Raw genomic sequence first — 12,318 nt, 5'->3', positions numbered from 1 at the left:
GAAGAAGCAGCAGCAGCAGCAGCAGCAGCAGAAGAAGCAGCAGCAGCAGCAGCAGCAGCAGCAGAAGAAGCAGCAGCAGCAGCAGCAGCAGCAGCAGAAGCAGCAGCAGCAGCAGCAGAAGAAGCAGCAGCAGCAGCAACAACAGCAGCAGCAGCAACAACAACAGCAGCAGCAACAGATCACTGTGTCGCTGTTTTCAGTCTGTACGTTGGTGGATTTTGTGTCTGTTTTTAAGCGTTTTACGTCTCTTTATGATAGTTTTTGTCTTTGTGATGATTCTTTGTTTGTTTCTTCTGTCTCTTCGTATTATTCTTTTTTCTTTGTTGTCATTTTTAGTCTCTTTGTTCTTGTTTTTGTGTCTCTGTGGTTACTTTGAGAGTCTGTGACAGTTTTGAGTGATTTTGTGTCTTTTAACTTCACTATGACTTTTAACAAGAAACATTTACAGTGACTTCATGTAGAGGCTCTGGTCCAGGGGCCCCACACCCTCATCCCTCCATGAAGCACAGGCTTCCTGTACTGCATGTACTGTACTGTACTGTACTGCACTGTACTGTACTGTACTGTACTGCACTGTACTGTACTGTACTGTACTGTACTGTACTGTACTGTACTGTACTGCACTGTACTGTACTGCACTGTACTGTACTGCACTGTACTGTACTGCACTGTACTGCACTGTACTGCACTGTACTGCATGTACTGTACTGTACTGCACTGTACTGCACTGTACTGTACTGCATGTACTGTACTGTACTGTACTGCAATGTACTGTACTGCACTGCAATGTACTGTACTGCACTGTACTGCACTGCACAACATAGTACTGCACTGTATGTACTGTACTGCACTGTATGTACTGTACTGCACTGTATGTACTGTACTGCACTGTACGTACTGTACTGCACTGTACTGTACTGCACTGTATGTACTGTACTGCACTGTACTCTACGTACTGTACTGCATAGTACTGCACTGTACTGTACTGTACTGACTGTACGTACTGTACTGCACTGAGTACGACTGTACTGCACTGTACTGTATGCACTGTATGTACTGTACTGCCTGCACTGTACTGCACTGTACTGCACTGTACGTACTGTACTGCACTGTACTGTACTGCACTGTACTGTATTGCACTGTATGTACTGTACTGTACTGTACGTACTGCACTGTATGTACTGTACTGCACTGCATGTACTGTACTGCACTGTACTGCATGTACTGTACTGCATGTACTGTACTGCATGTACTGCACTGCACTGTACTGCATGTACTGCACTGTACTGTACGTACTGTACTGCACTGTACGTACTGTACTGCACTGTACTGCATGTACTGCACTGTACTGTGCGTACTGCACTGCATAGTACTGCACTGTACTGCATGTACTGTACTGCACTGTACTGATGTACTGTACTGCACTGCATAGCACTGCACTGTACTGCATGTACTGTACTGTACTGTACTGCATGTACTGCATGTACTGTACTGCACTGTACTGCATAGTACTGCACTGTACTGCATGTACTGCACTGTACGTACTGTACTGCACTGCATAGTACTGCACTGTACTGCATGTACTGTACTGTACTGTATGTACTGCACTGTATGTACTGTACTGCACTGTATGTACTGTACTGTATGTACTGTACTGTACGTACTGTACTGTACTGCACTGTACTGCATGTACTGCACAGTATGCACTGTACTGCATGTACTGTACTGTACTGTATGTACTGTACTGTATGCACTGCACTGCATGTACTGCACAGTATGTACTGTACTGTACTGTACTGCACCGTATGTACTGTACTGCACTGTACTGCATGTACTGCACAGTATGTACTGTACTGCATGTACTGCACTGCACTGTTAGCCCTGGGTTAACAATATGAATGAGTGAACGATTAGAGCAGCCTGGTGTTCCCGGGGTTTTGGATGAGCTCAGGGAGTGAAGAGTTTGAACTTTATTGGGAATATTCTCTTCTTCCTAATCTGGAGAAAATAAACAGGTTCAGTCATTGAGCTGGTTTCACTGTCGGCAGCAGGTCGAACAGTTTCTGTCTGAATGGGTTTTTCTTTGCAGCCGGCAGCACGGCTCTCCAGAGCTCTGAGTCACGCTGCTGCAGCTTTCAGGCCGCTCTGCCCCGAAGACACGCAGACCGCCGGCCAACGCACGCCGCCCGGCTTCAGGGACTCGCACACCCGCGACCTCTGACCTCACACTGCAGAGCTCCACCCACCCTCCACCCAGCATCACCTGATTTATACACGCTTACTTGCAGGCTAAAAAACAAGATACAGAGGTGAAGATTTAACATCACGAGTGTAAAGACGCAGAGGAGGAGGAGGAGAGCGATGGAGAAAGAGGAAGGCAAGAAGGTAGGGGAGGAAGAGGATGAGGAAAGAGGAGTATTGAGTATTGAGGAGTATATGAGGAATGGGAGGACACAAATGGCAAAGAGGAGGAGAAGGTAATGAAGCAGGGGGAGGAATCGAGGTGGAAGAGAAGAAGAGGAATAAAATATGGCAGAAAGAGGGTGATGAAAGACTGGAGGGAGAGAAGCAGCAGGGAGAGGAGGAGGTGAGAAAACAAGGGGAGGAAGAGGACGAGTGGAGGAAAACAGGAGGCGATTGGCTCAAGGTGAGGAGGCTCATCAATCAGTGTAGGAGCAGAGACTGATAGTGTTGCCTTATTGATCCAAGCTCTGTGTGTGTGTGTGTGTGTGTGTGTGTATCTTCACTCCCTCGATACAATGTCAGACACACTTAATCGCAATCATGGTAAAAAAAAATTCCCACAATGCATTAGTACAACCTTAATGTTAGTAAGCTGCAAAACGTCCCTTTTTTAAAACTACAAAATATTTTCTTCCACTTGTTTCCAGAGCCGGCGGGCCCCGGAAACAAAACCAGATGTGGCCCTAAAAAGGCAAAATGTCCGGACACACCATGAAGTGGCAGAGCAGAATTAATTCACACACCACAGTTGGTGCTGGGAGTTTGATTCCTGTGATTTACTTTCATTGAAATGAATTGATTTTTGTCTGAAATGTTGCCGTGATAAACGGCTCTGAGCCACTGACTTCAGTTGTTCCTGAAATGATTACAGACGTGTCAGTGAGTCTCACTGTAGCACCAGGCGACATGTTCCTTCATCACACTGTAAGTATGTGATGACTCAGTCCCACACACACGACGTCCCGCTGCCCTAAATACTCTCTAGGGCACCAAATGTGGATTAATCCGCTGCTGAAAATAGTCCCCAACAAACACAACATTTCCTCCTGCTTGACTAATGTTTGAAAAAGAAAAAACCTTTTGCCTTTTACACAGAGATCCAGCTGTAACGTCGTTAAGAAGCCGTTGCCGAGGCGAGTGATTTTAGATAGCGTGCAGGCGTTGTGTAATCCAGTATCCTGTCCCACCGTGTCAGCTCTCCCCTCAGTCTCTGTGACTGCCTCCGCCGACCGAACAAAGGCGGAACAACAACGTTCCCCGTTCTGTGTTTGTACATTTTGTACAGAACAGTGAGGCGGGATATAGGCAACATTCCCGCCTTCTGATCTTTTCATGGGATTTGCTGACAGCAACAAAAACAAACAATATCACCAGGCTAATCCTTATACAAGTGTATAAACCTACATGGAAAACACTGTAGCTACGTCCTAATTCAGGGGCCGGATCCTTTCGGAGGTGTGGCCCTTCACAGCCGTCGTAGAGCGCGAGGGCCGGACAGAAAGGAGACGGTCTGCGTCATCAGCTCTGACTGTGGCTCTTGTCACCTAGCAACCTTGACAACGTGAAACTTTTCAAGGCCCGTGGTTTGGACAGTTGTGCCGTTAGCTGTTGAACTGAGCTGAAACACAATACTTACATTTAACTGTGTAATCCTCAGGCTCTCTGTTGTGTTTCAGTGCTGGTGAACAATTAATCTCGGGATATGTTCGACCACGAAGGATCCATCTGTGGGAGCCTTCGTCGCACAGGAAGAGAAGAACGCAATTGAAGGAGCCTTTGAAATGGGACAGTCTAGTCGTGCCGCTGTGACGCAATCTTTCTTCAAATGCAGCCTCTGAAGGATTGGGCCTCTGAATTGGGACACAGCTTGCATCTGTTATTTAAGAGCACTCTGCATCCCGCTTCAGATTTTTTTTTTGCCTTTTTGCCTTTTTAATCAGCATCTTCTTGGCACCACCTTTTCACTTCCATTTTTTGTCTTCATTTTCAACATGAGTCACCATGTGAAGGTGGGCGTGTTGTCAACGTCCCTCTGCTCCTTCAGCTGCAGCCAGAACCATATCCAGCACACTGGGATCTGGATCAGGATTTGTCCCGATCCATCCTCAAAGAACTTCATGTCCGTTTGTTTTAGTATTTCTTGTGCACAAGCAGGAGTTCTGGCACCGAGGACAAAGGTCAGGAGGTCACCAGAAACATTAGGGGTCATCCTCAGGGGACCATAAATTTCCACAGTAAATTACCTGAAAATCTGCTCATTCGCTGAACTCATTAGTCTCCCCTCCTTTCAGGACAAAGTCACTAATCATCAACCTGGAGTTAAAGTGATGCAGCAGAAACTGCAGCTCTGATTCCCACTGAGCTGACAGATGTGATGTGTTTATTTTGCAATTTAAATCAAGTCATGGAAGAATTTTAATATCAGAGCCACGTTTTTTTTTTTTCTTCCTTTTTTCCTCAATCTGCCACATCACACCACAATGACAAATTAATTTGTACATGTTTATCCCTGCAGATTAGTCAGATTAGTCCGTGACTGTGATAAAAAATAAAGAAATAAATTAAAACTGATGAAAATATTCAATGATTCCTCGTGACGTACTTATAGTATTTCACAGTATTTAAACTATGAGTCATTCCTGTCATTACTGCTGACTTCAAAGCGTCTCTGTCCATGTCTGGCTCTGGGTGCGCAGCCCTCAGCGGCACCCATCAGATTTAAATTCTGGGTGAATCACACTGAGTTTTCTGCTCCTCCGCTCAAGGCTCACATGGTGCAGACAGGACATGTTGTTTACAGTAAAGCACTGACCTGGATCAAACCGGGTTCAACCATAATCTGCTGCACACACCAATATTTGTCAGTTTTACTAAATGAGATTAAGTGAAGCAGAAACTTCCCCCTTCACTCACACACACTCACATGCACATACACACTCACTCACACACTCACTCACACACACACACACACACACACTCACTCACTCACTCACACACTCACACACTCACACACACTCACACACACTCACACACACACACACACACACACTCACTCACTCACACGCACATACACACTCACTCATACACACTCACTCATACACACTCACTCACTCACACACTCACTCACATACACACTCACTCACACACACACTCACTCACACACACACACACACACACACACACACACACACACACACACACACACACACACAGGTAGCAGTGATATTCAGCTGCTGCTGGTGTTTTTCTCCAATCATATCACAAAATGTTGTCAGTCGTCAAAATGAAATAAAGAATTGGTCGAGTGTGATTGAAAAACGGTTCATGTATCACACAACAGGGTCTCATATTAACGCGACACCCTGCTGACCCACTGTCGGAGGTCACAAGGTCATGATTCGCTCTCTCCGGCGTAGCTTCCCTATCGCCGCAGATGCCGCAGCAATCTACCTATTAATCTTTCACACACTCATGAACGAAGGAATTCCTCGTTTTCTCAGGAACACACTGGATGTGTCACGTGTGCGCGGCGGCGGCGGCGGCGGCTGCAGAACGTTTTGGTTTTCATTTAGGAACCCATGTTAACAGGTCAGAGCGACACACTGGCTGCGTCTCCCAGCAGAAATAGAGAAAAGACCTTTTGATGTCACGGTGACATCACAGCAGAAACATTAAATAAAACTGACTCCTTCCACTATAGTTACTGAAGACGACACAGTCATTAAAAAATTTAAATATATATTTTTTAACCATTTGACGTTTTAGTGACGTTTTCGGTCAAAAATAAATCAGAAATGAATTAATAATGAAAAGAAAGCCAACGTTCAGTAACCTGTAAACTCTATGTAGAGATAGATCTGGACACGCAGCCTGTGTGAACACACGCGTCAGCCGCCACGCACACGCCACGCAGGCAGTTTGATCCTGGTGTCTTTCTAGCTGCTTCGTGTTCAGCCAACCGTCTACTAGAGGTCATGACCCAAATAATCCAACATGACCATATTATCTGTAAAAATGTCCTTCTGAGCCAGTGGTGAAGAGGTGTTTTGATATCTATACTCAGCCTTGTAGGAGAAATTCTTCTGAATTACGTCTTCTGATACTTTAAGTACATTTTTTGACATTTTTAATGCACAACAATATTTTTATTTTCAGGATCTGAATACAACATTTATCAGCTGTGGTGCCGCAGCCACCAGTGTAACATTATATAGCTTTATGTCCCTTTGCTCGTTGTCACTGTCATCGTCAGACAGTTTGTTTCTTGTTGACAAAGTTTAACAGTATGATTTGTTGTGTTCGCCTCATATTTGAATAATGGGCACGGACAGATTATAAGAAGGTAAAAGCACCTGCACCCCTCGTTTGTAAAGCCCCCAGACTGAGAGAGACACAAAACAACTACCTACACCATCCAGTTCTGGACTCCCATCAGCTGTCCTGTCCACCAAAGTCACAAACTTGTCAAAGTCCAACACTCAGTGAGAGAAATCTTGAATTTCAGATAAAAACAAACAACTTTCACATTCATTACTGAGTGACCAAATAAAAAATCACATATATGCCGGATGGTTAAACTCCCATGACCCCTCATTCAAGAGCATCAGGCTGGGTCACTGCTCTACGACCAGGACAGAATCCACAGTGTTTCCTTCCTTCTAGTCAAACCTCTTAAAGTTTCTCCACCATTGTGCACCTGTGTATTGAAGTATCTCCTGAGCTGATGCATAACTGGCAACACATTGGACCCTTGCATGTAACTGTGCTGGGCCAATGGCATCATTAGATCATGAGTCAATATTATGAGAAATGCTAATGACAGGAGAAGTCTCTCAGTATTACTTTCTTTGATGAATGCAAGGTGATGCAATAATAAGAGTCCAATATGATGATGAATTCATTTTGGTTTACGTACCTGAATAACTCCTGTGTAACAGCTTCCACAGCAGCTACATAGAGATAAACAGAACAAAAAGATTAATGTTACAATAACTTCAGTCCTCAGCTGACAATAATTAACACATGTACTGTGTGTGGGCTTCAGAATAACATTTATTATGTCAATTACTAATTGATTTATTTTATGATTGTTGTGGGACACAGGAACCGATTGAATGTCAGTTTTCTAATCACTAATTTAGCACCAAGTCAGTGATGAAATTGTGATAAAAACTAGAGGAATTATTTGTTTTACAGAGCATTTTACAGATTTAATGTTACATGTGCTTGATGTTACAGATAACATGATGTATCAATATTGGAAATTTCCTTGTTAATATCTGATCGACAATTATTATTATCCAGTTGCTCTAATTTAAACAATACTCTTAAGAGGCTAAGATGAAACAGACGTTACTATCAGTTTTAAAGCTAGAAAAATTATCAAATAAACAAAGAAGAAGTTGTGTTCAATTAATATTCTTGGATCCAGCAGGTTAGCCGGCTGGCTAGGTGAGCTAACTAACTACTTAAGCTAACATTAACTTATAATGTCAGCTAAGCCAGCTTTTTTTTTTTAAACATATTTATTGACTTTTTCATGTGGTATTTAAATCAAGATTTTATATGTTAACGTGAGTAAAAATAAGTGGTTGGGACAGGAGCAGTAATAACATTAGCTGACATATTTGTTTGCTAGCCATCCTAGCCTTTTGCTGGGAGGCGGTGATTCAGAAGTTTTGAACAAGCTTATGACAAGACAGACATAAAGCATCCTCATACCTCGGACTCCTTTGGATCGTGTTCGATGGCGTTTTTCAACCGCATTCCCCTCCATCTGGAGAGGAAAACACAATTTAACGCTCTGAACCTGTAACGGCTGAATAAGAAAATGTGCTTTTGTTCATAACTTCATTAGCTGCCTGCAAAGTCATGTCAACCAACCAGCTGCCATTAGCAAAGACTTATAAAGTCTTATAACAACTTATAAACTACTTACAATAGCAACCAACTGCCACTTAGCAACTGCTTTCAATAATGTAACAACTACTTACAGCAGCAACCAACTAGCTGCCACCTAGCAACCGCTTTAAGCAACTTAACAGCTACTTAGCAACCAGCTAGCTACCACTTAGCAACCTGAGCAACTTAAAAACTACTTGCAGTAGTAACCAACTAGCTGCCACTTAGCAACCTGAGCAACTTAAAAACTACTTGCAGTAGTAACCAACTAGCTGCCACTTAGCAAAGGCTTTGATCAACTTAACAACTACTTAAGAACCAATAGCTACCACTTGCAACTACTATGAACAATGTAACTGCACATTCAACAACACGACTACTTACCAACGAAGTAGCTGCAAATTAGCAATTTGAACAATTTACCAACGAAGTAGCTGCAAATTAGCAATTTGAACAATTTACCAACTACTTAGTAACCAACTAACTACTAACAACTGCTAGCAACTTACTAGCTGCTACTCATCGCTTATAACAACTTAACAACTAGTTATAATAGCAGCCCACTAGCTGCCACTCAGCAGCCACATTGAATAACTCAACAATTAGAAACCACCTACTGGAAACTTAGAAATTAGCCTGAAAGAACAGGGAACTATGGAAGCAACCATTGCAGCCACACTTGGAAAGTGGAAGCTAACGTGTAACCGACCAGGTAATGTAACATGGTTAAAAAGAGTCATGTTAAATCCTGTTGAATGGGACAACTACAACATCTACTGTCGTATAATAGTTTTATAGTAATCTCACCCTGGTTTTGTCAAGTTACCCATGAATTTACCAAGTGAAATTTTGATTTTGTTTTAGCTACCATTTTTAGCGAGCATTAATATGGTGAACATCTTTCCACACATGGCATACAAACGAGATGACCACTCTCTATTGTTCTTTATCGTGAATTCAGATGTGGAATAAACTTGCTGTCAACACAAACTGTGCTCCATATAACATGAGACCTCACACAGGCCACACTGTTAACTCTTTATTCTAGTTTTGACAGTTAGTATTTCAGTTGTGACAGCGTACCTGGTCGAGCTCAGTGTGGCACCACCTCAATCTGTTGCTGGTCCTTTTGCTGAAGAGTCTTTGCACCAAACACCGTTTCAGAGGCCGTCTTCCAAAGTCATGATCTGAGACAAGAAAACACAGCAGCGTCTCAGTTTTGCTGGATGTCAGATTCATGTTGCAAGAATGAAACCTGTCAGCAGCCTGTTTGTTCTGAAATGTGTAATCGCGATATGACATTTAAACACTCGAGAGACTCCACTTGAGCGAGATCATCTACACATTTTTACTGATATTTACAAATGTGACATTTCATTCTTTCAGTCAATTATGTGTTTCTCCAGAGAGGTCTTACAGTTGCACTGCTAGATGCATTTTAGTAACCCATAATATGACCTAGAAATGATGCATAAGAAGACTAACATGGCATTTATCATGCTCTCGGCAGAGCAAGTTCCCTCATAGACGTTTTTGTACTTGCACTATTAACTTTGAGATTGGAAACTTTGTATGATATAGCAACAGGGGTTTTATTTTGAAAGGACTAGAGGGTAACAGTGATTTAACAATGGGATCATCAATTAGCGGAATTTTCTTTTTGGTGGCACAAACCAAGTAATCAGACATGAGCACAATACATAACAACAGTTACTGCTCTTTTACATCCAAACATTGTAATTAGTCTCTGTGGACTGATTTTAATTTTAGTATTTTTTAAGCAGCCAATATCATTTTCAATATGAACAACAACGGTCACATTCCTGAAGTAATTTCTCCTCCTTTCCTGCACAGACAATAATGGACTGGCAGTTGGAGCAGTTCAATACTGAGCCATATGCTGAAATCACTTCAGAACAGATGCTCAGTGGTTTCAGATTTTAGACACTTATTTATCGTTGTTTTACGTCATCGTTGACGCAGGTACAGCTGTATAATGGTAGTTTTCACGTCTATAAAATGTTTTAGAGCTGCAACGATTAGTCAATTAATCAATTTAGCCAATCAACAGAAAATTAATCAGCTATTTTGATAATCAATGAATCACTTTGATGTGCACATTCGTGTACATCTTTTGTGAAACCAAATCAAAAGATTTGAAGATGTCATCTTGGGCTTTGAGGATTGGTGTCGGTCATTTCCCACGGTTTTCTTTTTTTCTTTTTGTTAAACAATCAACTGAAAACAATCAACAGAAAAAACACCCTGCCGTTTTATTTAGGTGTGTAAATATATCCACCATATATAAATACAAATTCCACAATTGAATAAAAAAAGGAGAAAATTACTACTGTGAAAATTGCTGTCAGCGATGACTCAAAATAAGAAGTGTCCGAATTCTCAATTTCCTGCTGAGAGTCCATTAAATATGAAGCAGTGAATGAGTGAACAAGGGGGTCGTTCCACCGAGAGAATTTTTGAAGGTAATAGACTATTATGAAGCATAAACCTCATAAATAAGATAGTGAAAGGTAAATATAGTGCACTATAACAACGTAAGGAGTAAATCTGGACTCAGCTTAAGGTGTTTTTTATTGAATTTTATCAAAGTTAACAAAAGACAGATGACATCTAACCAAAACTTTTCTATTTTAAAACTGTAAATAGTGGAAAACTTTCATTTTGAGCTGAAATAATCAAAATGAATCTCCATGAGATCTCGCTGTGAGCATTTCAATACGAGACGCAACATAAAAGAGAGTAAGACAACAGTGAAACAACAGTTTGATGATGAAGATGTGAACACAGCAGCTCTGTGTGCTCCTCTCTCCTCGGCTGCAGTGCAGCTCGGGGGGTTTGCAGCGTTAATATAAATGTAAATTGTGGACAGCCTCGCCTGAACTCTCAGCCGACTCCCATTATGTTTCCACAGCATAGCGAGGCCGGGTGCATCTGAGGCTGCCACTCCACTGAGCGCGCTCCAGCGCACCCCACATCAAACAGCCTTCCCTCCCTCCGCTGTGAAGAGCTCAGCCGAAGAAAAAATCCTCCGCCTCCCTGGAAACTATACGACTGAGTGGGCTGCCGAATGTGTGTGTGTGTGTGTGTGTGTGCTGCAGTGTGTGCATGTATGTAAGTGTGTGTGCATGTATGTCCCTGTGTGTTCAGATGATGTACTAACCTCACGAGTGTGTGTGTGTGTGTGTGTGTGTGTGTGTATGAAAGTGTGCTTCCATAGGCCATGTCCTTGTTCTGCCTGTGTGTGTGCATCTGTTGTGTTTCTATCTTTGTGAGGACCAATTTCAGTTCAGTGAGTGTGAGGACATTTATTGAAAGTGAGGACTTATTTGGAAGGACAGGACCTTTTGTTTAGTGAGGACAAATGAGGGCAGGACATTTCGGGGACATTCAGAAATCATCGGAAAATTAGGAAATTTTTGGGAAATGTTATTTTTTGGAAAGTCATGACATTTTTTGGGTAAGTGAGGAGACTTTTGGTGGAGAAACAGGTTTCTGGAAAGAAGTTATTACAGAATGTATTTGGAAAATGACATTTCAGGGAATGGAGGATATTTTTGGAGAGTGGGGACATTTAAATTCCAACATTTCTGGTATTCGTTTCTGTCAGAGCTGGGGAACGTGTCAGTGATGACTATGTAGAGTAATCTACAGTAACATCTTTGATAATAATAATAATAATGTTCTTCTATTTTATTCTTTTATGGACATTCTTCTTATTTACTTTGATATTTTGAAAGAAAAACCTGAATTATTAAAGTAAAAGTCAGTCAGTGTGTGTGTGTGTGTGTGTGTGTGTGTGTGTGTGTGTGTTAGTGTCCTATATGGCTTGACGCTGTGTGAAGAGGAGCTTCCTGCTGTTTAGTATTCAGCCCAACGCTCTGCCTGTCTGGTACAATATGATGCAGAGCTCTCCTATACAGAGCCACACACACATCAGTATACAGGCATGTGTGCGCACGCGCACGCACACACACACACACACACACACACACACACACACACACACACACACACACACACACACACACATGTCGACTAACGCAGCAGCGCGGAGCTTCACCCACTTTGGTACAGCAGTATAGAAACGTACACTGTGTACCTGTATCATTTCTACTGTGAACACAATCTACTGTGCCACTTCAACAGAAGCCT

At 42.3% G+C, this 12,318-nt stretch overlaps 1 protein-coding gene across 2 annotated transcripts in view; it reads right to left on the bottom strand.

The window, feature by feature from the left end:
• The window catches only part of myt1la (myelin transcription factor 1-like, a), a 70,647-nt gene that overhangs the window by 47,539 nt on the left and 10,790 nt on the right, over positions 1-12,318 (bottom strand). For both annotated transcript variants that reach the window (XM_023407603.2, XM_023407605.2), the window contains exons 2-4: positions 9,229-9,332; positions 7,966-8,020; positions 7,160-7,193 (exon numbers count right to left, since the gene is read on the bottom strand). In XM_023407603.2, the coding sequence (XP_023263371.1) occupies positions 7,160-7,193; positions 7,966-8,020 (89 nt within the window). In that variant the 5' untranslated portion in view covers positions 9,229-9,332. The remainder of the gene's footprint in view (positions 1-7,159; positions 7,194-7,965; positions 8,021-9,228; positions 9,333-12,318) is intronic.

This window comes from Seriola lalandi, unplaced genomic scaffold (assembly GCF_002814215.2).
Source record: "Seriola lalandi dorsalis isolate HSWRI2012SDOR001 ecotype SW California unplaced genomic scaffold, Sedor1 jcf7180002054339, whole genome shotgun sequence".
NCBI lineage: Eukaryota > Metazoa > Chordata > Actinopteri > Carangiformes > Carangidae > Seriola > Seriola lalandi.
The sequence above is the reverse complement of the archived record's forward strand: the minus strand, read 5'-3'. Positions and strand labels throughout refer to the sequence as shown.